The sequence below is a fragment of the Rhinolophus sinicus genome, chromosome 17 (genome assembly GCF_057876585.1).
Source record: "Rhinolophus sinicus isolate RSI-liver-muscle chromosome 17, RSI-T2T, whole genome shotgun sequence".
NCBI lineage: Eukaryota > Metazoa > Chordata > Mammalia > Chiroptera > Rhinolophidae > Rhinolophus > Rhinolophus sinicus.
Window position 1 is genome coordinate 73,746,015 of NC_142517.1, and position 27,441 is coordinate 73,773,455.

The following is a 27,441-nucleotide window of genomic DNA, read 5'->3' on the forward strand; positions in this document are numbered from 1 at the left end:
ATGAACAATTGTGTACAGGTTTTTATGTGTATGTAGTCTTCATTTCTCTGGATAAATGCACAGAAGTACAATTACTAGGTTGTATGTTAAGTATAGGCTTAGTTTTTAAAGAAACTGCCAAACTGTTTTCCTGAGTGGTTCGTTACATTTTTCATTTTCATCAGCAACATACAAGTGATCTAGTTCCTCCACATCCTTGCAAGCATCTGGTTGTTCTTACTTTCCACCATTTTTTACTAAAAGGACAAAAAAGTTTTCTGCCCAAAAAGATTAATTGGGGCAGAATCCTTACAGACGTATTGTGATGATACTTGCCCGGCATGTGGACTTGGGGGCGTTAGGCAATAGAAATCATTTTTACTGTGTTGTGCATTTTTTTTTCAAATATAGTTATAAATGAGAACTAGAAATTGCTTAATAGAGAATTCTACATAGTAGAATGTGCAGTAATGGTGGCCATTCTTTGTTTCCCTTTGGGGTACACTAGGACTGACTATGTGGAAATACTATTCATGAGGTATAGTTCTACATACCTCGCGTGCCTATATACAGTATAGTACCAAGGAAGGAGCACAGGACTTGAATTTAGAAAGCTTTTCCTGTTCTTCACCATTTTCTAGCTTATGAAAACTTAGATAAGGCAAAAAAAGAAAAGAAAAAAAAAGAAATTCAATCTTTTTGGCTTGGGTTTACCTGTAAAATGGGGGTATCATTTCCATCACAGGATTGTTTGAGATGTAAGTAAGTTAATATCTCTCTTACTTAAAAAAAGATTTATGAGTGCCACTGTGTGCCAGGCATTGTGCCAACCACATAGGATTCAGTGGTGACTAAGATGTGATCCTTGCTTTCAAGGAAGTGATGACAGTCCAATTAAGACCAGTCACGTAACCTAACAGTTATTCAAGCACATGCCAGACACTTGATGTATGTTGCATCCTGTGACATTCTAGGACTGAGATATATAAGTCTTCCCATTTAACAGATGAGGAATTCCAGGAGATAGATAGAGCTCTTCTCAGGGACTCTGGGGGATAGATATAGGCCTTACCATTTACCAGAAGAGAGATTTAGGTATGTGTTCAAGGTCAGCGTCATAGCCAAGGTTTTAACCTAGATTTGTCTGTCTTCAAAACCCAGTCTTTCTGTTTTGTTTTGTTTTTTACCACTATGGTATATGGTTTCTGTGACAACACCTTGTAAACAACCAAATACTAAATGTAAACATAGTTATAAAATTTGTTATTAACATCTACAGTTATATTATTAATGATACAAAAACTTGGAATTTAACATTTTACATTTTTCCAAGTAGGCTATGAGGGTTTTGTGTAAAAAGGTCAGTTCAAGTTCAGCAGAGTTGCTGTTTCCATCATTGTCAACATTATATATAGAATGTTCCTGATGTTGACATGAAGGCATTACAAGATCCTTGTGTTCGGTTTTAGTGCTGAATAACAAATAACTACACGTGGAGCAGCTTAAAACAACACCCATGGATAAGCTCGCTGTCATGCAGGTCACTGTGCTGGTCACGGTGTGACTGGGTCCTCCACTCAGTTTTACACGGCTAGACTCAAAGCGTTGGCCAGGCTGTCTTCTCAGGAGTTTGGAGTCCTGTTCCAGGCTCTCATGATTGTGGCAGAATTCAGTGCCTTCTCGTTGTAGGACTGAGGTCGCTGTTTCTTTGCTGGCTGTCTGCTCGAGGGGCTTCTCTCGGATCTGAGAGATTGCGCCCATTCTTTGCACATAGTCACTTCCATGCTTAAAGCCAGCAGTGGAAAATCTTTGTCCTGTTGAATTCCTCTCACATGTTACATTGCTTTTGCCAGGAAGAGCCCAGACCCTTTTAAAGGCTCGCTTGATTAGGTCAGCCCCCTCGATCCCAAGGACAATCTCTGTTTCTTAAAGTCATTTGATTTGAGGACCTTAATTCAACCAGCAAAATCCCCTTTTCCATATACACAGCATAATCATAGGAATGAAATCCACCCTATTCACAGTACCATGTCCTTCAAGGGAGAGAGGTTATGAAAGACTGCTTTCACGGGACAGGGATTTGGGGAGCCACCTTAGAATTCTGGGTTTGATTAAATAACTGGGACTATTGCCGAGCCAAGTCAGTATCTCAAAAAAAAAAAAATCACAATCCTGAAACATCAAGTAAAAACTGGCTTGAATTTTAGTGTTTTAAATTGCATTGTGAGCTTCTTTTGTGGAAACTGGTGTTTTCTGTGTTCGTGAAGGTTTACCACATACAGGTATACCTCAGAAACATTGTGGGTTTGGTTCTAGACCACTGCAGTAAAGCGAGTCTGACTGGTGGAAGGTTTTACCTTCAATTTGTAAAAAGCACAACATCTATGAAGCATAATAAGCGAAGCACAGTAAAATGAGGTATGCCTGTATATGTTTGGGGGAGAGGCACACTTGAGTGATTTGTTCACTTTTTTGGGTTATCTCGTTTTGTACACAATGATAAGAGAAATGAAGTACTGGGTTTTTATCATACTTAGGCTGGGGAGCAAAATTGAAGTACTCATCCGTAGACCACACCTACTTAATATCATTTCTTTGCCTTTCCACTAACAAGAAAGTTATCTTCCTGGGAGCCACTCTACCGGACCAGGAACTGGGGGAGACTAGTGGGCAGAGTCGTCAGCCATGGCTTGAGTAGAATGAGCGTGTAGATGACCTTGAATTATTAGGTTGGTGCAAAAGTAATTGCGGTTTTTGCAATTTTTAACCTTTTAAACCGCAATTACTTTTGCACCAACCTAATATTTTTCTTAATCCTGAGGTCAAAAATTATCAAATATTGTTCTTAGTCCATTTTAAGTTTATTTTCTTAGTGCCATAGAAATTTAGAGCTGAAAAGGACCTTAAAGAAGAATCTTGTCTCCTTCTCCCCTTAGGAAACAAGAGTTAAAGTCATCTGACAGTACAACCATAACAAATCAATAGCTTAGTGGGCATATGAGTGGTTTTATATAAAGCATTGGGTTTTTCTCCAGTATCTCATTTAGTACTTGACTGTCCAATTCAATGATCCTCAAACTCTTCTCACTTTAACAAATTAGACAGAGGTAACACATTCATACCGCAGAGGTCTACAGCAGTGATTTTTAATCTGAGAGAATCATGGACAACCCCCCCCCCCCACACACACACACACAGGTTTACCATGGGGAACATATTAAAATCTTGAGGTGGGAGCTGAGAGGGGCGAGTGTGGAAGTTTGAATAAACCCTCTGGTGATTCTGATGACTTACTCTAAATCACTTAAATGTAAGTGATTTAAGAATCACTTAGACAATAATATTTTTTGTTCTATGATTCTACCCTCTTCTGTCATTGAAATATTATTTCTGCACAGAGGTTTGGAGTCCTCTAGTACTCATCTAGTCTGTCTTGCCATCTGATTCAGCAGTTGCTTCTATCACACCCCAGGTAATTGGTCATTCATATTTTTTGCCTAAATGCTTGACATGATGAGACTGTTACTTCCTAATGGATCTTGGTCTGTTATCAGGCAGTTCCGATTCTTCTGTTCGTCAAGCTAAAACTTGCAGCCAGGCAATTTCTCACTCACTAGGAGGGCTATAGTATTTCTCTCCCAAGTTTATTCTTATTTAAGGTAAGAATCTCCACTTCTTTCAGCCATTACTTATGGTTTCAGGATACCCATTCTAGCCACCTTCCTTTGGGACAATTCCTTGTTATGTCTTTAAATATGAGTAAAAGTGAACTCAGGACTGCATTTGTGGGCCACATCTTCCCTCCTGTCTCTACCCAGTTGCTGCAGTAACTTTCTGATATGTCCCTTTTCTCTAGAATTCATTCTTCACAAGGCCACCAAAGAATATTTTAAATAAATCAGGTCATTTTTCGTCTGCATTTGAGGCTTTCCAATCATTTGTCATTGCTCTCAGAATAAAATACAAATTCTCCTAACTAGCTGTTAAGACCCAACATGGTCTTGGCCCAGCAAACTCTTCCTGTCTCCTCGTGTATCACTAAATTCTAGCCACAGTGGCCATCATTTGGTTGCTCGAAGTTGCTGTTCTTTGGAGTCTCTTCTTTCCTGTCTTCACAGGGGCAGACTCCTTGCCATCCAAGGCTTAGGTCCAGTTCCTCTCCCCAGGGCCTTTCCTTACTACCCACAAGAATCTGTTCTTCAACCCTTCTCCTTCCTCAACCTCTGGCCCCACCTGTCTTGTCCACTGCTGAGTGAATATCCTGCCCATGTTGGGCTTTCAATAAATGTTTGTGTAGTAGGTGCAAAATGAGTGGTCAGACCCCAGTCAAACATACCTCTTATTTTCTCTAATAGATTTCTGTTACTAGATCCAAAGATTGTTGCAGATTGTTCTGTTGTGTGGGGGGAGAGGTCAGTGAAAGAACATTTCATTGTCAGCGCATCTTGAACATGAGATCAGATACTGGCTATATTGTGAAGGTTAGAGCCTGCAGGATGGCCTGCTGGTCCAGACGTGGGGTGTGAGAGAGACCAAGGAGGCGAGGATACTCCAGGGTTTTTGGTCTGAGCGACTGGGGAATGGCGTCTCCACCGCTGCAATGGCGAAAACCAAGAGGGGAGGTCTGGAAGTGGGGAGGGTGTATCGAGTCAGTTTGGGACATGAAAATTTAAGATACTGAAGATCCTTAATTTACTGTTCCTCAGTTTCCTCAGCCTTAAGAAGGGGTTAATAATTTCTCATGTAATAACTGAGAATTTGAGAAGTAAATGTACCCAACTCAAAACATAATAATCGAGAAAATGGGTAGAGAAAAATAAGTTGATTAAGAATAGTCATTAGATCATAAAGCTTTTATCAAATCCTTTGGGCATTATATAGAAAACCTAAGCAAAATTCACAAAGATTTTTCCTGGTAGGATTTTAGGCCAAATTGAAATAAGTTTTCTGTGTTACAGGAAGATGTTAAGTAATTCAGTTGGAAATTAAGGTGGTGGTGGTTCAGATTATCTGGAAACATCTATGTCTTGGTGGAGATCTGCAACCATGGGAGCATTAAAAAAAAGTCTTACATTCATGTACTGAACTATCTTATGACCATTGCAACCTTCACCAGTATACCTACTGAGTGTCTACCATGTATAGGGCAAAATGCTAGATACTAGAAAGCTAATACCTCTAAGATAAACACTTGTAGTGTTGTTATATTCTGGGGATTATTGTGAACATTTACCAGAGTTTAACATTATAAGCTTAACACAAGAAATGCATGGCTAGCATTATGGTATGACAGATCCCAATGCTGTGTCACATGCTGATACAGAGAGAGGCAGAACAGTGGAGGCCTTGAAAGGGTTAATTTTAAAGGAACACCCGTGCTTGCTTTGGCCAGTACTCAGAAGAAGTGTTCTTCACACAACAGCTTCTCCCCCTGCACAGGCAAACACTGAAATGCTTTCAGTGCATTTACTTGGCTTTATTGTTACAGAAGAAATTTCAAGAGTTGACAAAATGCGATTAAACTTAATTTTTAAAAGTTGTCAACAAATTTCATTTGAAGTCTGACTATCACAGTTTCCTTTATATAGAATGGGTGGCGATATTTTCACTGTCTAGGTATCATGTGACCCACTTACTAGAAGCTTCCTTAGTACCTAAAGCTCCTCGTGTTACTTTACATATAAATAGGCATTTCGAGCCTAGTTATTCACAAATACACCTTCTGTTCAGAGTAAGTTTCAGAAAAGCTAGGGCTCACGTCTGTCTGGGTCTTAAGTCAGTCAGGGGAGAGTACTCAGTTGTACAGCTGCCTGACTTTCGTCCCCTGAGTCAGTCTTTACGGGAAGAGTTACTTCACTGTTACTCTTAGGTAAACTCTTGGCACTGTACACATACAGGCATTTCCTGTAAGAGCACCTAATAATAATTGGAGTTAATGTTTACTGAGCACTTGATAAGTGCCAAGCATTGTTTTAAGCCCTTTTCATAACTTAACTCTGTTAATAGTTACCACAATCTTTCAAGGTGGAGGTCCTGGCTTGTACTGGTGTAACAGCTGAAGAACAGCTATCTAAGGTCACAAAGACTGTACTTGAGAATTGGATTTCAAACCCAGGCAGTGGGGCTGCAGAGCCTTGTTCTCAGCTCCTGTAGCATGTGACCTTCCATAAACCCTAGGTTAGGGAAACGGGGGTGAGAAACGCTTAAACAACTAGTTTTTGTTTTAGAAATAAAATGTGTTATATAAGTAAATTATATCTGTAATTATGTATGTAGGTATGTATTTTAAGGCCACAGGTTTAATTAAGAATTATTTTCTATCTCCACAATAAAATATATTGTTGATCATTCCTTGACAGGACTTAAAGTTATTATAGTAAATATTAATTGTGATTTTTGTTTTCTGTCTTTCCAGTTTCATGGTTTTCTCCAAATGAAAATATCCTTATTGTTATTTTCCCAATGTTGGCTATACTTCTGTTCTGGGGACAGTTTGGTATTGTGAGTAAGTATTAATTTCTATTTTTCACTTCTGTTTTAGTGATGAAATAGTTATTTCTGGGAGGCAATATTAATGAAATATTTAACTAAGTTGTATTAGGAAGTGTGATCATGTTATAAATAAGAATATATAATCTTAATATTAAGAATATATGTATATATGTATATGTACATATATATATTCTCCCTCCCCCCGGCCCCCTGTAATTTGCTGCCTTCCTGAGAAGGTTTTTTTAAAACAATGAATAGTGGGAATCCTAATATACTTAAATTCGTGCTGATTTTAATGTTTACAGAGACTTACACACATTATTTTATTTGGTAAAGTGACGGCCACAGCTTACATTAGTGTTAAGATAGGATGTTGCCCTTTTGAGCGTTAAGACTTCTCTGTCTTAATTTCCCAGTTTGAACTTCTTTGTATACCTGTGTTCATCCTTGGAAAAGCCCTGTGTGAACCATGTTTATCATCCTTACCGTGTAATTCTGCAGCCTCTAAGGAAGTCGCCACAGGAGGGTTGTGTTCTTTGATCATGTTTTGCTGTAATAATCACATGACCAGACTTCTCAGGGCAGATCTTAAGGCTGTATCAGGTTTAGCTTCAACAATGTAGACTTGTCACTACTAAGTAAAAAGGTAATATGCATTCTGGTTGATGGTTATATTCAGCTATATAGTTCATCCTTAAACAACATAGGGTTAAACTGGGCAGGTCCACTTATACGTGGATGTTTTTCAATAAATACTGTAAATGTATTTTCCTTATGATGTTCTTAATAACATTTTCTATTCTCTAGCTTACTTTATTGTAAGAATGCAGTATATAATACAAGTAACATAAAATACGTGTTGATCAACTGTTGAGTTAATCAGTAAGCCTTCCAACAATAGGCTATTGTAGTTGTTAAGTTTTTAGTGAGTCTAAAGTTATATGCTGATTTTCGACTGTGCAGTTCCCTTAACCCCCACGTTGTTCAAGCGTCAACTGTATTTCCATACCAACTTGGTAAATGAAATTTATTAAATTAGTGAAGTTTTGAGGTGACAGTCTAAACTTTTAAACGTAAGATTTATTACTTACCTCCCAATAGTGCACTGAAATAGTCATTGAAAGCCAGTTAACATTTATGCAAGCAAGGAGTAAATAATGCTAATTTCATTTATTTATTTCATTCTGCAACCTGTAAAACACAGTGAAAGCTGGTAAAATATTGTAGTGGATTGGCTTGTTGTATATTTCATAAATTTTACTTCTACTCAGAAGTTTAAGGCACGTGTATCTAAAGTAATACATCAACATGAAAAATGAGATGAGATGACTGGTTGTACATTTTTAGGGGCTCTTCTCAGTGGATGGCACTCTGGAAGTTGATAGATTTCAAAGCTATCCTCAACTTTTGTCTAAAAGGCAGAAAAGGGGAAGAAAGGACTAATGGTGACAACAGTCAAGACATTTCACAACTCTCACTTTCAAAATGGTGTCTAGAATTCCTGTGGAAAATTTCTTAGAATTTTGGGAAGCAGAAGACTGAAGTAGCATCAAGACCTCGTTGGTCTTCACACGCTAGGAAGGCTTTTAACCCTGTCGACAGAACTGGGCCTTCAGACCCACATTTAGTTTAGGGAGGAAATTGCCTTTTTTTTAAGATCATGAAATTATTTCACAGGGTGTGATTTGTTGCTTTTGGATTGATTACAGTTTGCTGATCATAGCATTTTCACTAGTAACATTATTTTTAGTGGATTGAACCAGGAGTGAATCTGTTCCTATTAGCCATATTTTTACAAAATAAGCTTTACAATTTTTTTTCTGAGTTAAAAAAGTATACAGAGCACTTTAGGATACCTTATACAATATAGGAAGTTATTAGGAAAAAAAAATCATCTAGAGTCCCACAACCTAGAAATAAACTATTGGTATATTCTAGTTAATTTCCTGATTCCTTTTCTGTCTTTTTTCTATGTATTTTTGATATCTCTCTTAAAAAAAGAAAAACTATAAATGGACTCACATAGCTTATATACTTGTACATCCTGATTCCCGCCTCCATGTTTTCAGAAATCGTTTTATAGCTGCCTATGCTCTCCTTTTAGGAATGCACTATAATTAACTCTCAACTTGATTGATATTGAGGATGTTTCTAATTTGTTTTTGTTTGTTTTTTTGGATACTATGAAGGTACCATAGTATCAAAGTATCACTCTGCTAAAGACATGTGAGGCTGGAAATAGTAGAGAATTTTAAGACTTTTGATACATACTGCCAAATGTTTTCTAGATACATTGTATCAATTACTACTGCAGATGAGAACAGCTATCTTTCGCCTCACAATCCTGACATCATTATAATTCTAAAATCGTTGCTAATTTGATAGGTAAAAAAAAAATCTTGTTTTCATTTTCATTTTCATTTTTGTGTTAGTGAGATAAATGTCCTTTTTTATATTTGTTCTACTGGTCATATTTTAAGGAGTGTGCTTATGAACCTGAAAATATTTTGGTGGCGATTTTTGTTAGGCTTGTCTTAGAACAAAGAACTCTGTGTGTGTGTGTGTGTGTGTGTGTGTGTGTGTGTGTGTGTGTGTGTGTGTGTAGAAGGTATATAGTATATACCTGATTCGCCTTGCCTGGACTGACTTTGAAAGCTGTTTATGAAATACCTAAACATTTGTGGAGCTCTTGCTCTGTGTGATAGTTACAGTGCAAAGTTCTCTCCATCTGAAATCACACTTACTTCTCCCAGGAACTTTATGGGGGTTAGGTACTATTATTACCATTCCCATTTTATAGATAAGAAACAGAGGCATGGATAGGTTAGGCAGTTCGCCCACAATCATCCAGGTGTTTCTTTGTGGTACTGGGATTTGAACCAGTGTTATTTACTACTACACTGTATTTCCTCCCTGTCTTGAACTTTTTTTTTTTTAATTAAAGTTTATTGGGGTAATACTAGTTAGTAAAGTTATATAGGTTTCAAGTGTACAATTCTGTAGTACATCATCTATGTATCACTTTATGTGTTCACCACCCAGAGTCAGTTCTCCTTCCATCACCATGTATTTGATCCCACTTGTCTTGAACTTATTTTGAGATTTTTTTCCCTGAAGAGTGAACCTTTATCGGGGTACACAGACTGAATAAATGAAACTGTTATTGATAGAGCAGAATGTGGCCCTGCTTTGTTTATTTAGTCAACAAATGTCTGTTGACAGATACCTGCTGATGGCTAGGCACAGGGCTGTATACAGAAAATGTGGAAGGAAAATGCATATTGCCCCTAGCTTTGTGGCACTCACACTTCTGTTGAAGAGACAAGTAAGTGTGCCTGTTCTGTGCCTTCTGTCACGTCTTTGGGGTAGACAGGGATCTCAATCTATAATACTTTTCTTCCGGTACCTTTTGTAAGAGGCCTCCTGTTTATGCCCTGGGGAGTCAACCAACAGGAGAGTCCTTCCATTTATTGCTTTGCTACACACTTTTTGGGGTGTGCTACCTTACAGTCCCTAGACTATTAATAGTAACTCAGACCTGTGACTTCCACTTTCTCAGTTTCTAGTTCTCTTTCACTTATGATTACCATTTACGGTCTGGACGTGACCACAGGGGTTTCTCTCAGTGGTTTTCCCAGCTCTGTCTTTTGGTGGTCCAAGATAAAACCTGGACCTTCTGTAGGCTAAATAAGCCTTCAGTGAAGACAGCAAGTTATGCCTTCACTTGAAGTAGACAGAGTGTCTTTATACCAGAAGGCTATCTTAGAATTGGTCTCAGGATGCCATTGGTCCTATTGAGGAAGACTGAGGAGCCTTCTGAACTCCTGAAGCCACGCCAAGGGCTCTCAGGTATGGGAAGCTCTTCTAGACCTTTCACCTTTTAAAGACAAAGGTCGCTTACAGGGAAATGTTCCTAAATACCTTGTCCTTTAGCTTTAACTTACAAACTTTTAAGCAGAATCTTATGCTCAGAAAACAGCTCGGAGATTACTAGAATCCAACACTAAGCCTTAACCGAAGTAACAAATCTCTGATAGCATTGAAGTTCTGGCACTTGTTTTTGTTCTGACTCACAGTTTCCCACTCCACTGACAATTAAGTTTCTGGCTGATTTTCAGGGTTCTTCTTCTTCACTCTGACATATAACAGGTACTTTCCATCATTTACATGTTTGGTAAGTGATTTCAAGAGTGCTGCCTACCAAGACCTCTAGTTCCTGTACGATTAAGGTTCAACTCCGTATCAAGAATTGGCTAATATTTTGATGTTCTTTGAGATAGGTGTATCTAGGCTTACTTTTCCCTCCTTGGAACTTTGGTTGCACAGGTATACGAGGAGACGTCCCTTTACACAGACTTAGGAGACCATAAGCAAGACCGTGTAAGCTGAAACTCTGGAAAGCAACCTAATACAAGGGAAAAATTACTGTTGCTCCATGACCTCTAAAATTTTTGTCCCAACATTTAAAAACGCTCTTACTGTACACCTGAAACTAATATAATATTGTATGTCAACTGTAATTGAAAAATAATTTTTTAAACTCTTACTATCAATAATAACTGTATTCAGTAATGAAACAAGAGTAAAAAACTAATATTTAGTACATAGTAAATTAAAACATTAAAAACACTGGAAATTAAAGTGTTTTATCAAGAGTTCATTTTAACAATGCTTGCCTTCTTGTCATAAGACTTCGAATATAGAGCAAGCATCTTTTCAATGCCTTGGTGAATTGCCATACTCCTTCTAAGTTTGAATCATCTTCCAGCATTTTATCCATTGTGTTTTCAGTGTCATGAACTACCTCTGAGAGTTCCTTTCATGTAAAGCTTTTTGCCAGAGTCACTTCTTCTGGGACATCTTTATTCTTTGTGTCACAACCTCCTCCCTGTCCTAATGTATGCCAATAAGTTTTACGAAGTTCCTCTGGCTGCATATCTAGAGTCTCTTCAATGGCAGTAGTTGACATTTCCACAATCAGCTCTTTCTTCTATAATGCCATTTATGTTCTGTTTGAATTTCACTTTTAGCATTATCACTTTTCATTTCTTTGCTCTTTCATCTTTATTGCCCAGTTTCCTCCTTTGATTATCCATTGTAAAATGTCACAGTGGTTTATCACAGGGAAATAGGAGGTAATACAACATAGGCTTTGCTGTCTGTGCGTGAATTGAGTAACAGATGTGCAGTGACCAGTCACCAATAGTCTTTGAAAGAAGTGACATGATTGGTCCTCTTGGAAAGAAGTGACGTGATTGGTCAGTGATCATGATGCACATCTGTTATTTATGTAGTGATTTGTGGACTGAAGAGATAGCAGTGAAGTTTGCACTTTATCAGTTACTCAGTTTACATATTGTGATAACTGAAATGTGAACTGTGTTTTTAGGAGGCTTGTGTTACTTAATTAAGTCATGGTAACTGAAATTCATGCATATCAGAACTGTGCAAAGCCAGGACTGCTGTAATGTATTTAAACTCATGCCTCCTAGGCACCTTTCATTTTCTAACTTCCTAGTCTCTGCACAAGATTATGCCACAAGGATTTTGGTTACTGATCGAGGTATTTGGTTAGGTGTCCCTGTAGAAATTATTGTTGGGGAATTCAAGGAAAAAAATTCTCTGTCACAACAGTCTTGAGATCCTACTAAGTCTTTCCTTGAGTTCAATTTTGAGGACTAGCTTAATATTGAAAGTCATTAGTCCATGAAAGCACATTTTTAAAAAGTAATGAAATGGGGAATTCCTTTGTAGATTAAAAAAATCATTCTGAAGAAGTGAGGATATATACCAACTTGCACCAAGAAATTTCTATCCAGGAAGGTAAAATATCACAGTAAATATTACAAAGAATCATTCTGTGACCTGGTTGATGACTACTATTAATAGGACTTTTTTCTTAACTTTACTCTGAATGCCATTAAATAATCTTGAACTCTCAGTGCCTTTCCTTGGTCCTGTCCACATAATTATTACATTCTGTTATTAAATAATGCTCTATGCACTGATTTTATTGTAGGAGAAGCCAAAAAAACAAAAACAAAAACAAAAAACACACACAAAAAAAACGGTAGCTCAGCAATACACTCTTGTAGAAATGTAGTTGCTATTGCTCTGATCTTTTCCAAATTCCATCATCCCAACTTCCTGCATACACTCTGAAGTTAGGACATCATCCACAAGACCAGCGAACATTTGGAACCAAGGAAAGGGAGTTAGTGTGTTGGACAGCCTCTTTTTCAATCTTTTATATTCAAAGTACTTGCTATACAAAGCCTGGGCTCTTTTATTTCTGGGTCCGATAGACTGAGAATGTGATTTCTAGTTACTATTCATTTGACAAAATTGTTTCATCAAAGCAAATTGGGTAGTGTATGGAGCTTATTATGAAATTATTTCACTTGCCTTCTGGCAAGTAACCAGTTTATCATTGGCATTACTATTCATTTTTTTCCCCTAGTACCAGTTTCACAAAGCCTGTTTTGTTTTAGGAGCATGTTAAGTCTTTTTTATAAATAGTATTTTAAATTTAATAAAATAATTTTAAAATTTGAAATTGTAATTTTATTTTAAAAGTTATCACATGTGCTTTATCCCGCATTGAAGACAATATTAATTTTCAGCTCATCAGATACCAAAAGGATACTAAAAATTCCTTTCCTAGAGTTATCAGAAAATAGCACTATAATAATAAAATTAAACACATCAACCCTTTATGATTTATTCTTAGTCTGATATGCATTATACCTCACTGGTTAGCCTTGTATCATCATTAAATCACTAATCATTTAGGAAGGGACCATCTAAATGTCATATCTTTGAGCAGGCATCAAATTCTTGGATTTGGGGGTTTTGTTCATAGACTGGTCTGTGTGGGCCTAGATAGGCTTATCAATCCCGTCTTCAGAATATGATGAAAGCTTAGATGATAGATATTATTTGATTTCCAAATTGATCTGCTAATTTCACTAGATTTCATCAACCACAACCTGCATTCTATCTTACATGTGCTTTATATCAGTGATTAGGAGATGAGGAAACCCTAATGGATTATCTGTTTCTAACATTAGCTGTTTCTTCAGGTGGCTAGAGGGATAATGCCATTTCTTTATTCACATGAGTTTGAAAGATTACATATGTAGGGCTTTCTTAGGCTAGAGTAGACCCACACCTTTTATTTAACTGGGGATTAATATCTAAGAGTAACACTTCCCATCATTCCCTTGCCTCCCACCCCAAACATACACACTCACTCACACATTAGAATGTAAGGGCCTTGAGGCAGGAGTATTTGTCTTTGGCAGCTGCCAGCACTTAGAATAGTGATTGCATAGTAGGTGCTCAATCAATTCTCCAATAAAGTAATCTACGTGTACCTTGATTTGGTTGAGATGGACTGATAAAAGCGCCTGGTGCATTGTAGCTACACAGTAAATATTTATAGAACAAATGAATGAACCAACCTAGCTCATTTCTGGGAAAGAGCTGGCTAGATTTAATTATTTTACAGAAGGTATAAAAGGGAAAATTTTAGAATTCCTAATTTATTGGCAAAATATAATATTGTCTCCCCATATATTTGGTATTTCTGTGTCAGGAGCACTGAGTTTACACGTTTTGTTAAAAATGTAAATACTGACAACACCAGATGCTAGTGAGGATGTGGAACAACAGGAACCCTTCATACACTGCTAGTGGGAATGCACAATAATACAGCCACTTTGGAAGACAGTTTGGCAATTCGTTATAAAACTAAACATACTCTTTCATATGATGATCCAGCAGTTGTGTGCCTTTGTATTTATCCAAATGGAGTTGAAAACTTATGTCCACACAGAAACCTGCACATAGATGTTTATAACAGCTTTATTCATAATTGCCAAACTTGGAAGCAACCAAGATATTTTTCAGTAGGTGAATGGATAAATGCACTATGATACATCCAGACAATGTGCTAATTAATATTCAGCACTAAAAAGAAATGAGCTATCGAGCCACAGAAAAACGTGGAGGAACAATAAATGCATGTTACTAAGTGAAAGAAGCCAATCTAAAAAGGCTGCGTGCTGTATAATTCCAACTATAAGACATTTTGGAAAAGGCAAAACTGTGGAGACGGTGAACAGATCAGTGGTTTCTAGAATTGGGGTGCAAGGAGAGCTGCACAGGCAGAGCACAGAGGATTTTTAGGGCAGTGAAAATACCCTGTGTTATACTATAATGATGGGTATTTGTCATTATACATTTGTCCAAACCTATAAAATGTACAAAACCAAGAGTGAAACCTAAGTTAAACTATGGATTTGGGGTGATTATGATGTATCAATGTAGGTTCATCCTTGGTAAAATATGTGCCATTCTGGGAGTGAGGTTGATAATGGGGGAGTCATGTATGTGTGGGGGCAAGGAGTATATGGGAGTTCTCTGTACCTTCCTCTAAATTTTGTTGTAAACCTAAAACTGTTCTTTAAAAAAGTATTTAAAAAGTGTAAATACTGTTATTTCTCATATTTTATTTTGTGTACTCTTTCATTGACTGTGGTTACTTAAGTAGATCACACTAACGTATTTGTTAGAAACGGCTGCTTAATTTAAGGAACAGTTGAAGGAAGCCTTGGAAATAAATAGTAGTTGAACCAATCAGTAGAAACTACTGGTGATTCCCTCTAATGTATTCTTCATTTCAGTTATTGTTTTATTTATTTCTGACTGTTTTATGTTCTCTATCTCCACTTTCATGTTTCCTATCTCTTTGTAGAAGTTCTTACTGAGATCATTGAGCATCTTTATAAGTAGTATTTTGAACTCTGCATCTAGTGTATTGCTTTTCTCCGTTTTGTTTAGTTCTTTTTCTGGAGCTTTGTTCTGTTCTTTCATTTGGGACATGTTTCTCTGTCTCCCCATTTTGCCTGCTTCCTATGTATTAGGTTGAGCTGCCATATCTCCCAGTCTTATTAGAGTGGCCTTATATAGTAGGTGTCTTGTGGGACCCAGTGGCACAATCTCCCTGGGCACCTGAGCCGGGTGCTGCAGATGTGTTCCTTGTGTGGGTTCTGTATGCCCTCCTGTTGTAGATGAGCTGTTTGCACAATAGTAGGAGGGATTGATTCTCAGGCTGATTGGTTGTGAGGAATGACCATGACTACAGTGGAGGAACTGTTGTGCAAGGGCTGACCCTACAGAGCAAGATTGGCTTTAGCAGGGCTCTGGTGCCTGCCCAGTCTGCTCTTTGGATGTGTTGTCTGTGGCTGCAGCTGGGTGATGCTCCAGCATGTTGTCCAAAGCCAGCCACTGGGCGTTCCAGCCCTGAGGCCTCCTTGGAGGGCCCTGTCACAGGCCATGTTCAGCCTCTGCCTGTTCCCTGCTCAGGGCCACCTGACATTAGCCATAAAGCATTCCACAGATGTCTTCCACTTGCCCTGGGCTTGGAGGTGCCTGGTAGAGACTAAGCTACAAACTAAGGTCGGCTGCCACTAGTGCCCAGCTTGGGGCTGCTTAGCAAGTACACGGCATGCCGAAGCGAAATGCTGTTTGTTTGGGGTTTGTGAACCTTTAAAAAATTTTAGGAAAGTCTGCAGCAAGAGCCAAGATAGGCCATTTATATGGAAAAGCCACTGGAAGTGGCTTGGGTGGGCCTGCATATTGAGTGTGGCAGGGTTTCAGGGAATCATCAGGGTGGGCTGAATGATGTTGGGCAGGTTGATGGAGACTCACATTGGTGGCTCCTTGTGTCTGCATGCTAATAGGGGGGAGGGCTCAACAAAGAAATAATGGCTTCTGCCAGCACTTCTGTCTGGGAGAAAGCTGCCCCTCCAGCCTGCCCTGAAGCCAGACAACTCAGTTCACCCAGGTTTGTCCCTGGCATCACTGAACCTGCTTTCCCATAGCTGGAGCCCAGAATAAGTAAGTCTGTCAGCAATTAAGTCTATGTGCGGGTCCTTTAAAAGGAGAGTCTGGGACATCATCCGCCCTCCCTTTCATTCAGCCACCACCCCACTTGTTTTCACAACCAGAAGTTGTAGGGACTTCTCTTCCTGGCACTGGAACCTTGGGCTAGGGAGCCTGGTATGGGGCTGGGACCCCTCGCTCTTCAGAGGAAACCTCCACAGCTGAAATAGCCCTCCTGATTTTCAACCACCATGTGTGGATGTGGGACCAGCCGGTTCACATCTCCGCCCCCTCCTACCAGTCTCGATGTGGCTTCTTCTATATGTCCTCAGTTATAGGACTTATATTCAGCCAGACTTCAGGCCATTCTCAAGGATGATTGTTCTGTAGTTTAGTTGTAATTTTGATGTGGTTATGAGAGGAGGAAAGCAAAGTGTTTACTTACTCCACCATCTTGACTGGAAATCTAAGTCAGCCTTTTTACATGAACTTCTACTGTATTCGAAGGTGAATTGTTGCTGCTTGATCTTAGTAGCTTTTTATGTATTAAACCTGGAAGAATGCCTTTTGAATGTTTTATTAATTGTGAGGTGCATTTGAAACAACTTCTATTTTATAACCCTTTTGCAGAACTCTCCAACTCTATTTAGGTAACAAGATGCATTGAATTAAAATGGAAAACCTGACATCTGTCTAGAGAAAGTTTATTTTTCTATCTGTTTCTGTGCCTTTTGTAACCTATACATGGAATTTCATCCTAGCCAGTTTATGATTCTAGAATATAGGGAAGCTGTGAAAATCTGTGCCCCATAAGGCAGGGTCATGACTGAGTAATAGTCATGAGTCCTGTAACTAACTGAGTGGTTAAGTTCCAAGTCTGGATGAATCAAATGAAAGCTTGGGGAACTTGCCATATTGTTTTTCACTCTTTTCTGATTAATGTGGATTTCAGTTACCCAGCTTTACAATTGATGATTTATTAGCCATCTAGCTCCACCTAAAAAGAATAAAGTTGAGGTTCCAATCTAAAGTATGAACAGGTAGCGATTTAAAAGAGGATTCAGGTGCCTGTGTTATACCTTGAATACCTTAACCAAGGGTTTTCATATAACCCTAGGTTATAATACCTTAAAAATAGATTTTATCATGGTCATTTAGGGTGTTATTTATTGTTTTAATATATTTGACCTGTTTGTCATTTTAGTGGAAGCAAATTTAATGCTAAATACAACATGTAAAAAAAATTTTCCCCTCAGGACATTGATTAATGGCCTAGATGAAACAAAGCAGAATTTCAATTGTACACTCTGTTTTTCTTTGCTGCTCAATCTGCTTTTAGGTTACTTTAAACAACTTTCTTGGTTAAAAATTAATTTTAATATTAACGAAAACAAAACCGAAATGGTGAAGATATAGTAAAAGAAATAATATTTTTAGGCATTTCCATTGCATTATTCTTTTATGGAAGATACCAGGTACTTGACAGTAGAGCTAGTGTCAAAAACAGTAACATATGTGATCAGTCCTGTTGAGTATTTATAGTTTATTTTTATAAAGTTATTTTAGTTGAACATTTTAAGCATTTCCCCCCCTCAGGATTTCAAGAGGGTGTGGTTTGTCCAATGTGTTTATTCAACTTTTTCAAAACGAACTATCTAGATTTACAGATGCTTTACTAATTTTATATAAGGTGGAACAAATTTCTCTTTTTCTCAATATTACTAATTAATTAACCAGTTGTTTCCCAACAGCATTATCTACATCAGTTGTAAACCTGAGGCAGTTTTTCTCCTCAAGGGGCATTTGACAATGTCTAGAAACATTGTTGGTTGACGCAAGTAGGAGGCTGTTACTGGCATGTAGTTTGTAGGGGCCAGGGATGCTATTAAGCATTCTGTAATGCACGGAGCAGCCTCCTTCCCCAACAAAGAATCGTCTGGCCCAAACGGTTAATGATGTTTCAATTGAGAAAGTATAATGTATATGACTTCATATTTAAAATGTAGGGGAATAAAAGCATCACATATAAATTCAGCATTCATATTTATACTGCCATGACACTGTTTAACTATTGACTTATTATGAAAAAGATTTGAGGTGGCTTGACATGATTTGAAGGAATTTTTCCTCAAAGGTTATTCAATTATAGGAAGTTATCAGTTGGTCTCTGTACTTTTTAAGTTATGGAAATAGCTTCACTTCTTATTGAGTTCATTCAATTCTTTCTTTGTTTTTTAAGCACTTAAATTTAACTCCAGTATTATGAAGGAGAAAACCATTCTTTTGTTTGTTGCTGGACTGGTGCTCACTATAGTTGTCATTGTTGGAGCCATTCTTTTCATCCCAGGTAAGACGTATAGTTACTATGAGGGAAGGCAAGATTGATAAGGTTGAGGACATTCAGAGGGTGGAGGGGGGATATTAGTTTCCTAGGGCTGCTATAGCAAATTACTACAAACTGAGTGTCTTAAAAATATAGCAGTTCTCTCACAGTTCTGAAGGCCGTAAGTCTGAAATAAAGGTGTCATTAGGACCATACTCTCTCCCAAGACACTAAAGAAGAATCCATTCCTTGCCTCTTCTAGTTTCTGGTATTTACTGGCAATCTTTGCAATTCCTCGGTTTGTGGCAATATAACTCCAGTTTCCCCCATGTTAAGTCTCCCTCCAAAGACACTTGTCATGGGATTAAGGGCCCACCTGGATAATCCAGAATAAGTTCCTTCTTTCAAGATCCTTAATTTAATCACTCTTTTGCCATATGATGTAATACTGAGTCTTTGGCCGTATAAATTAATATTTACAGATTCCGGGGATTTAGGAGGTGAACATATCTTTAGGGCCACCATTCAACCCACTACAGAGGCAAACTTCACTGGCCAAGATATGGAAGTGGGAATGATTGTGGGAAACAAATGGATCTGACACAGCATTTACATTTGGAGGATGGGAGTGGGAGTGGGAAATAAGGGTATGTAGCACATGGAAGGAACAGCAAAGATAGGCTAGGACTCAAAGTATAGACTGTAGAAAGCCATTTTATTTTGTTTTGTTTTATTTTTTGAGCACAATACAGTATGGGTGTAATATTTAGGAACATAAGTTTGGCAGCTCTACTTGCATCTGGAGTTAGTATGTGGGGAGGAAGGACATGAATTCAGAAGATGGCTAGGAAGAGTAACTGCTTTGACTTTGAGACAGGTTGAATATAGGAAATGAAAGATTGGGTAAGATAGGCTCCAAAGTTTCTCACTGGAATTCTGTAAGGTAGTTAAGAAGGAGGCAGAGCCAATTCAAGTTTTTGACATGTTCAGACTTAGATGTCGACATTTAGATGTCTTAAGTTTTGTCTTAAATAATCAAGAAATAAGCACTTAGTTTGTGTGAAGTTTTGGGGAAAACATACATTTTTTAAAGTTTTGCAGTATATAAGAGTAGTATTGAGATGAATGCATTTAATAGATTAAGTACTTTAACTTCCTGTAGAGTAGGAAGCATGTAGGAAAATATTTTAAATATTATTTTTATATATTAACAGGTGAATATTCAACAAAGAGGGCTAGTGGACTTGGTTTAATTGTTGTTCCTACAGTGATATTAGTATTACTTCAGTACGCTGTTTTTATGATAGGTGAGTATTTGTTGTTTTAGCATGATTTTGCCCACCGTTTTCATTTAAAACAACAGCATTTTTTATTAAAACATTCTTGCATGGTTTTTTTATAATATAATAAAAATTGGTTAATTAAAATATTTCCCAAGCTATTCTTAGTGACATTTTCCCCACATGGATTAATTTTAAGGTTATAATAGGTTTTCAAGGTATTTAGTTATTTTGTAAAAAGTGATTTTTCACAAATATATTTGATGCCAATCAATGGCTTTTTAAAACTATGCTATATAATTTCTAAATTAACTTTATATTCTTATTTCAATTTTTTGAAGTTATAAGTAGATAATTAAACATACCCCTTCTCTTCTTTTGCTGAAGTACTCCTTAAAAAACAAACAAACAAAAAAAAACTAGTTCTACAAAATAGGGTTTAAATCATAGATAGTGGAAATATGTATTTTTTTAGTTATTGGGAAATCTTAACGTTGTAGTTTTAATAGATAATATAAATATCCAGCCTACAATTGGTAACATTTTCACTGCATTTGGGGAGTAAATCACTAACACTTTTTTTGTTAGTATTAAAGAATTTTTTTTTCTTATTTGTACATTTAACTCTTGGTCCTAGAGCCTATCTCTGGGTGGCTGTATATTGGAAAGGTATTAATTTGTTATAAAAACACAGATCTAGTTATGATGTTTATAAGGGCATACTTGTATAAAATCATTATGTAAAATCTCTCCACCAGCGCAATTTGTGTGCAGGTGGTGAAGCCATGCATAATAGCCATTTATATTATAAAATGCACAAATATGGTAAAAGCAGCATTGTTCCAAGGTTTGGAGTGAAACTGCCAGTCCAGCTCAGCTCACTGAGAAAATAAAAGACTGCTGAGTGTGTGACTCTGGAGCTGACTACTTGTGTGGAAAGGCATGGTGTTGCTCACTGGGAAAGCAGCTACCATCTGACAAGGAGCTCCAGAGTCAGTCGTTGGTCATAGGATATTATTCCTGATTGCACAAAATACAAGTCGGAGTGATTGCTTCTTCAACACTCTCAACATGCTTTTTCTTCAAAGCTCCAACTGTTGGGATGTCCTCCTTCAGCATTGCCATATTGATACTTCAGGTCCTGGGCTTCGTGCTCGCTGTGGTTGGACTAAGCCTCTGTGTCTCAGGTAAGGGTCACGCTCTTCTCTAGTCCCAGTTTGTCTTCTTAGTAGGAATTTCTCTTGGATAAACCTTTTTTCTTTTTCTTCTTTTCCTTTTTTAAATATATAGACTTTATCTTTTGGAGCAGTTTTATGTTCACAGCAAAATTGAGTGAAAAATGCAGAGTTCCCATATACCCCACATACTCACTGCCTCCTCCACTATTAACTCCCCCCACCCCAGATTTGTTACAGGCCATTGAACCAACATGGTCATCATGGCATTATCACCCAAAGTCCATAGTTTACATTAGGGTTCACTTTTGGTGTTGTACGTTCTATAATTTTGATAAATGTGTAATGACATGAATCATAGTCATAGAGAGAAAACCATACGGAAAAATTTCACTGCCCTGAAAATCCTCTGTGCTCTTCCTGTTCATCTTCCCTACCCTGAAACCCCTGGCAACCCTCCATCTATTTACTGTCTCCATATTTTTTTCATTTTCCAGAATGTCGTGTAGCTGAAATCATATAGGATGTAGCCTTTTCGATTGGCTTCTTTCACTCAGTAATCTGCATTTACGATTCCTCCATGTCTTTTTGTGAACTAATAGCTCATTTATTTTTAGCACTGTGTAATATTCCATTGTGTGGATATACCACAGTTTGTTTATCCATTCACATATTGAGGGACATCTGGTTGCTTTCAGTACATTGCAAAGGTATTAATTTGATATAACATCATAGATCTAGACACACAGTGTCTAGAGTTTTTCTCTTTGAACTCTCATTTTGCCCCACTGAGAACAGTGCTTTCCACATTGCCCTGAGAGTGTTGCCTGTATATGGCTTATGGGCTGGCTGACTGTTCTAGCAGCCAAACGGCTACACCTATATTCGCGCAAGAGCTTTTAAAGTAACTAGGCTCCAGTTGGTTAGAGACTTAGGCTTTACACCCTGTTTTTCATTAGTTTTGATATAATAAGGTAAATGTAATGCATGCCAAAGCTTTTTTATTTTAATAATTTGGAGTCATTTTACTGACTGAGTTAATAATGGATGAACATACGTAGATAATTTTTGTTTCTTGATAATTAGAAAAATAATTGCTCTCCTTAAAACTTGACATTATTACTGTTATTGCTGATTCCTTTAAAACATTTAGTTATTTCATGTGAATTTCTTTTCTTTTTTTTTTTTTCATGTGAATTTCTAATACAAAATTTCATTTGTTTTTACAGTGTGTGCCCCAGTGCACGGCCCTCTTCTGATTTCTGGTTTGGGAATTGTAGCTCTAGCAGAATTACTTGGATTAGTTTATATGAAATTTACTGGTAAGTCAACCTTATTTTTGATAGTCTATGCCAAGAATTTCAAATATATGAATATAATTTGGAAAATGCTTCAGTTCTTACAGTTTAAGATTAAAGAAATACATTGGTAACCAATGAAATAGGGTACAATTCATAGGAACTAATGAAAAGTTTATGGACTAGTTAAAAGAAAATTCCTTTATGTTTTAAAATCAAGTAAAGGAGATCAAGGTGAGGATTCATTTTAATAAATAGGAAAAGATTTTTAATTGCTCCATCATTTCTATGATAGAGCTCTTTCACAGAGACCTATTAGTCACTTGCTCTTCTTATAGACTCCCCTAAGCAGACAGGAATTGAAATTCAAAATCTGTCACTTTTGTTAATTAAAGAGCAGTATCCTCTGATACTTGACTTCAAAATATTAGGTTGGTGCAAAAGTAATTGAGGTTTTTGCGATTATTTTTAACCCTTTAAACTGCAATTACTTTTGTACCAATATAATATGTTAAGTTAAAACCAATACAATTAAAACATTGAGTTTTAAATTTTAGGCTTTTGGTACTTTCATTTTCTCCCTCCTTTTTTAATTTTTCAATTACAGTTGATTTTCAATATTATTTTATATTAATTTCAGGTGGACAGCATAGTGGTTAGACATTTACATAATTTATGTAATTTAAGAAGTGATCCCCCTGACTGGTCTAGTCTGGCACTATACATAGTTATTACCATATTATTGACTATATTCCCTATGCTGTACCCTACATCCCCACGACTATTTTGTAACTACCAATTTGTACTTCTTAATCACTTCACCTTTTTCACCCATCTGTCACCCCGATAAACCTAGTACCCATCTTGCACCATACATAGTTATTATAATATTACTGACCATGTTCATTTTGCTATATCCTACATCCCCATGACTACTTTGTAACAACCAATTTGTTCTTTTTAATCCCTTCTCCATTTTCACACATCGCCCCAACCCCCTCCCATCAGGCCACCATCAAAATGTTCTCTGTCTCTGTGAGTTTGTTTCCATTTTGTTTGTTTATTTTGTTCTTTAGATTCCACATATAAGTGAAATCACACTGAATCTGTCTTTCTCTGTCTGACATACTCCACTCAGCACAATACCCTCCAGGTCTATCCATGCTGCCACAGATGGCAAGAACCCATTCCCTTCCATGGCCAAGCAACATTCCATTATATATATGTACCACCTATTTTTTATTAATTCATCCATTGATGGGCACTCAGGCTGCCTTCATATCTTGGCCATTGTAAACAATGCTGCAATGAACATACAGATGGATGCAAATGTCCCCTCAAAGTAGCATTTTGGGTTTTGTCAAATAAATACCCAGAAATGGAATTACTAGGTCCTTCTTTGTCTCTTGTTATAGCCTTTATTTTAAAGTTTATTTTGTCTGGTACAAGTATTGCTACCATAGCTTTTGTTTTGTTTTGTTTCCATTTTCATAAAATATCTTTTTCAATCCCTTTACTTTCAGTCTGTGTGTGTCTTTAAATCTGAAGTGAGTTTCTCATAGGCAGCATATATAGGGTTTTATTTTCTTATCGATTCAGTCACCCTGTGTCTTTTGGTTGGAGCATTTCATCCATTTGCATTTAAAGTAATTGTTGATAGATACGTAGTTATTGCCATTTTATTATATATATATATATATATAATTATTATTCCTCCTCCTCCTCCTCCTCCTCCTCTAACATTTCTTATAATACTGGTTTGGTGGTTATGAATTCCTTTAGCTTTTTCTTGTCTGGGAAGCTCTTTATCTTCCGATTCTAAATGATAGCTTTGCTGGGTAGAGTAATCTTGATTGTAGGTCCTTGCTTTTCATTGAATATTTTGTGCAAGTCCTTTCTGACCTATGAAGTTTCTGTTGAGAAATCAGCTGGCAGTCTTATGGGAACTCCTTTGTAGGTATCTAATTGACTTTCTCTCACTGCTTCTAAGATTCTTTCTTTGTCTTTAAGCTTTGCATTTTAATTATGATGTGTCTTTTTTCGGTTAATCTTACTTGGGACTCTTTGTGCTTCTTGGGCTTGTATGTCTATTTCCTTATCCAGGTTAGGGAGGTTTTCCGTCATTATTCCTTCAAATAGATTTTCAATTCCTTGCCCTCTGTATTCTTCTTCTGGTACCCCTATGATGTGAATGTTGGTATGCTCGATGTTGTCCCACAGGCCCTATACACTATCCTCCTTTTTTGGATTTTTTTTTTACTATGTGCTGTTCTGACTGGGTGTTCTATGTACCTTATCTTCTAAATCACTGATTCATACCTCTGCTTCATCTAATCTACTGTTGATTCCCTCTAATGTACTCTTCATTTCAGTTATTTTATTCTTTATTTCTGAGTATTTCTTTTTTATGTTTTCTGTCTCCATTTTTATGTTTCTTGTCTCTGTTGAAATTCTCGCTGAGGTCATTGAGCATCTTTATAAGCAGTATTTTGAGCTCTGCATCTGGTAGATTGCTTTTCTCCATTTTGGTTAGCTGTTTTCCTGGAACTTTGTTCTTGTCTTTCATTTGGGATATGTTTCTTTGTCTCCCTGTTTTTCCTGCTTCCCTGTGCTTGTTTTCTATATATTAGGTAGGACTTCTGTTCCTCCTGATCTTAGTAGAGTGGCCTAATGTAGTAGGTGCCCTGTCAGGCCCAGTAGTGCATTCTCCCTGGTCACCTGAGCCAGATGCTGCAGGTGTTCCCTTGTGTGGGTTGTATATGCCCTCCTGTTGTACTTGAGCCTTGGTTGCTGCTTGCATGTCAGTGGGAGGGTTTGGCCCTCAGGCTGATTGGTTGTGAGAACTGGCTGTGACAACAGTGGAAATGCTATTGCTCATGGGCTGACCCTACAGAGCAGGATTGGCATTAGCAGGGCTCTGGTGCCTTCTCAGTCTGCCATTTGGGTGTGTCATACTTAGAAGTGGCTGGCTGAAGCTGGTGCTCCCTCCAAAGCTGGTCACTGGGCCTGCCAGCCCACGGGCCTCCTGGGAGGGGCCCCACCCCAGGCAAAGTTCAGCCACAGCCTGTGCCCTGCCTGCGGCCACCTGCCATGAGCCACAAAGCATCGACAGATGACTGCCACCCACACTGACCTTGGAGTTGCCTCCAGAGGTCAAGCCACGAACCGAGGCCAGCTATTGCTAGTGCTGGGCCTGGGACTGCTCAGTCAGAGTTACGGGACATGTCGAAGCCAGATGCTGCTTGTTTGAGTTTTGTGAACCTTTGAAAGATTTTAGGAAAGTCCGAAGCATGAGCCACGGCAGGCCATTTGTGTGAAAAAGCCACTGGAAGTAGCTTGAGTGGGAAAGTTGGGTGGGGTTTCAGGAAATCACCAGGGCAGGGCGAACAAACAGTGTTAGCCAGATTGATGGAGACTCAGATATGGCGGCCACCTGTGGGGAGGCATGTGGGGAGGGTTCAACAAACAAACATAGGCTTCCGCCAGCTCTTCCATCAAGAGAAAGCTCCTCCTCCAGCCTTTGCTCTGAAGCCAGACAATTCAATTCCTCCCCATATGTCCCTGGCACCTTTCAAGCTTCTGCCCAGTGTTGGAGCTCAAAGTGAGTGAGTCCCTCAGTGAGTGAGTCCATGCGCGGGCCCTTTAAGAGGAGCACCTGGGACTGCAGCTGCCCTGGCTTCACTCAGCAATAATCTCTGCTGATTTTCACAGCCAGAAGTTATGGGGACTTCTCTCCCTGGCTCTGAAATGCTAGGTTAGGGATCCTGGTGTAGGGCTGAGATCCCTCACACCTCCAGGGTGGGGGCATACCTCCAAAGTGGAAAGATAACCCTCCCAATTTTTAATAGTCACTTGTGGGTGTGGGACTAGCTCGTTCTGCCTCTTTGCCCCTCCTACTAGTCTTGATGTGACTTCTTCTATATGTCCTTAGTTGTAGGACTTCTGTTCAGCTAGATTTCAGGCAATTTTCAATGGTGATGGTTCTGTAGTTTAGTTGTAGTTTTGATGTGGTCATTAGAGGAGGGAAGCACAACATTTACCTACTCTGCCATCTTGACTGGAAATCTCTGGGCTTTTATGACTTCTAAAATCAAGTATTGATAAGTTTGGAATTAGGTTATTGTTTCTAAACTATTTACTTTGCCTATTTTCAATTAACTGGTTTCTGTATAAGTTAATTTAATACATATGTAGAGAGATAGATGCTTTTAATCGTGACTAAAACTAAGGTGTTGTCTTACGTAAGCTAAAGATGTTCCCTACAATCTGGTTTATATTAGTGTCCCTTCAAAAACAATAATAAAATAAAAAGCTCTGTATTTTTATTTATGAAGTAAAGCAAACTGTTAAATGTTTATCAAAATAATCGAAAGTTACAAACTAATGAAGTGGAAATAAAAGTCTTCCTGCTTTACTTTATGCAAAGTTTACTGTATGTGTTTCTAAAAATTCACACAAACCTTGAATTGTTATAGTCAAATAATTTTCCATATGACTTGTCTAGTACTTTCAAAGAAATTTTATCTTTATTTCTGAACTTCAGTTTTTGCTGACTGACAATTGAGTTTAATTCTGTTACATGCTCTTCATCTCCTTTTAATTAATGCTTATTAGATAAACAATTAAAATGCAGTGCTTACATAAAATTTACCTGTCTTTAGTTTGTGTGCATAATATCAGAGTAGTTTTGTCAATACAATGTTCTTAGTTATGCCTCATAAGACCCTGAATGCAATTAAGACTTCTGAAGCAGAATGCCATTTATTTGGTGGCTATCATGAGCATCACATTGTGAATGTTGATACAAATTCTATTTTTGTTGAGTCTTCTAATCATCATTTGTCTGGTTCTTGAAGTTAACACTATTGATTATGCTGTTCCCAATGAATGCCTGAGAACAGTATATGACCTGCAGTAGCCATACAACATGATGTAGTATTAGATGTCATTCATTGACTGATGGTCAGCTCTCTGGTCTTTTCCCTCATTATCTGGATCGCCCTCTC

At 37.8% G+C, this 27,441-nt stretch overlaps 1 protein-coding gene across 7 annotated transcripts in view; it reads left to right on the plus strand.

Annotated features, from left to right (window-relative positions):
- The window catches only part of CD47 (CD47 molecule), a 56,417-nt gene that overhangs the window by 16,132 nt on the left and 12,844 nt on the right, over window positions 1-27,441 (plus strand). For all 7 annotated transcript variants that reach the window (XM_019742930.3, XM_019742932.3, XM_019742931.3 and 4 more), the window contains exons 3-7: window positions 6,395-6,484; window positions 18,599-18,706; window positions 19,897-19,989; window positions 21,051-21,149; window positions 22,367-22,459. In XM_019742930.3, the coding sequence (XP_019598489.1) occupies window positions 6,395-6,484; window positions 18,599-18,706; window positions 19,897-19,989; window positions 21,051-21,149; window positions 22,367-22,459 (483 nt within the window). The remainder of the gene's footprint in view (window positions 1-6,394; window positions 6,485-18,598; window positions 18,707-19,896; window positions 19,990-21,050; window positions 21,150-22,366; window positions 22,460-27,441) is intronic.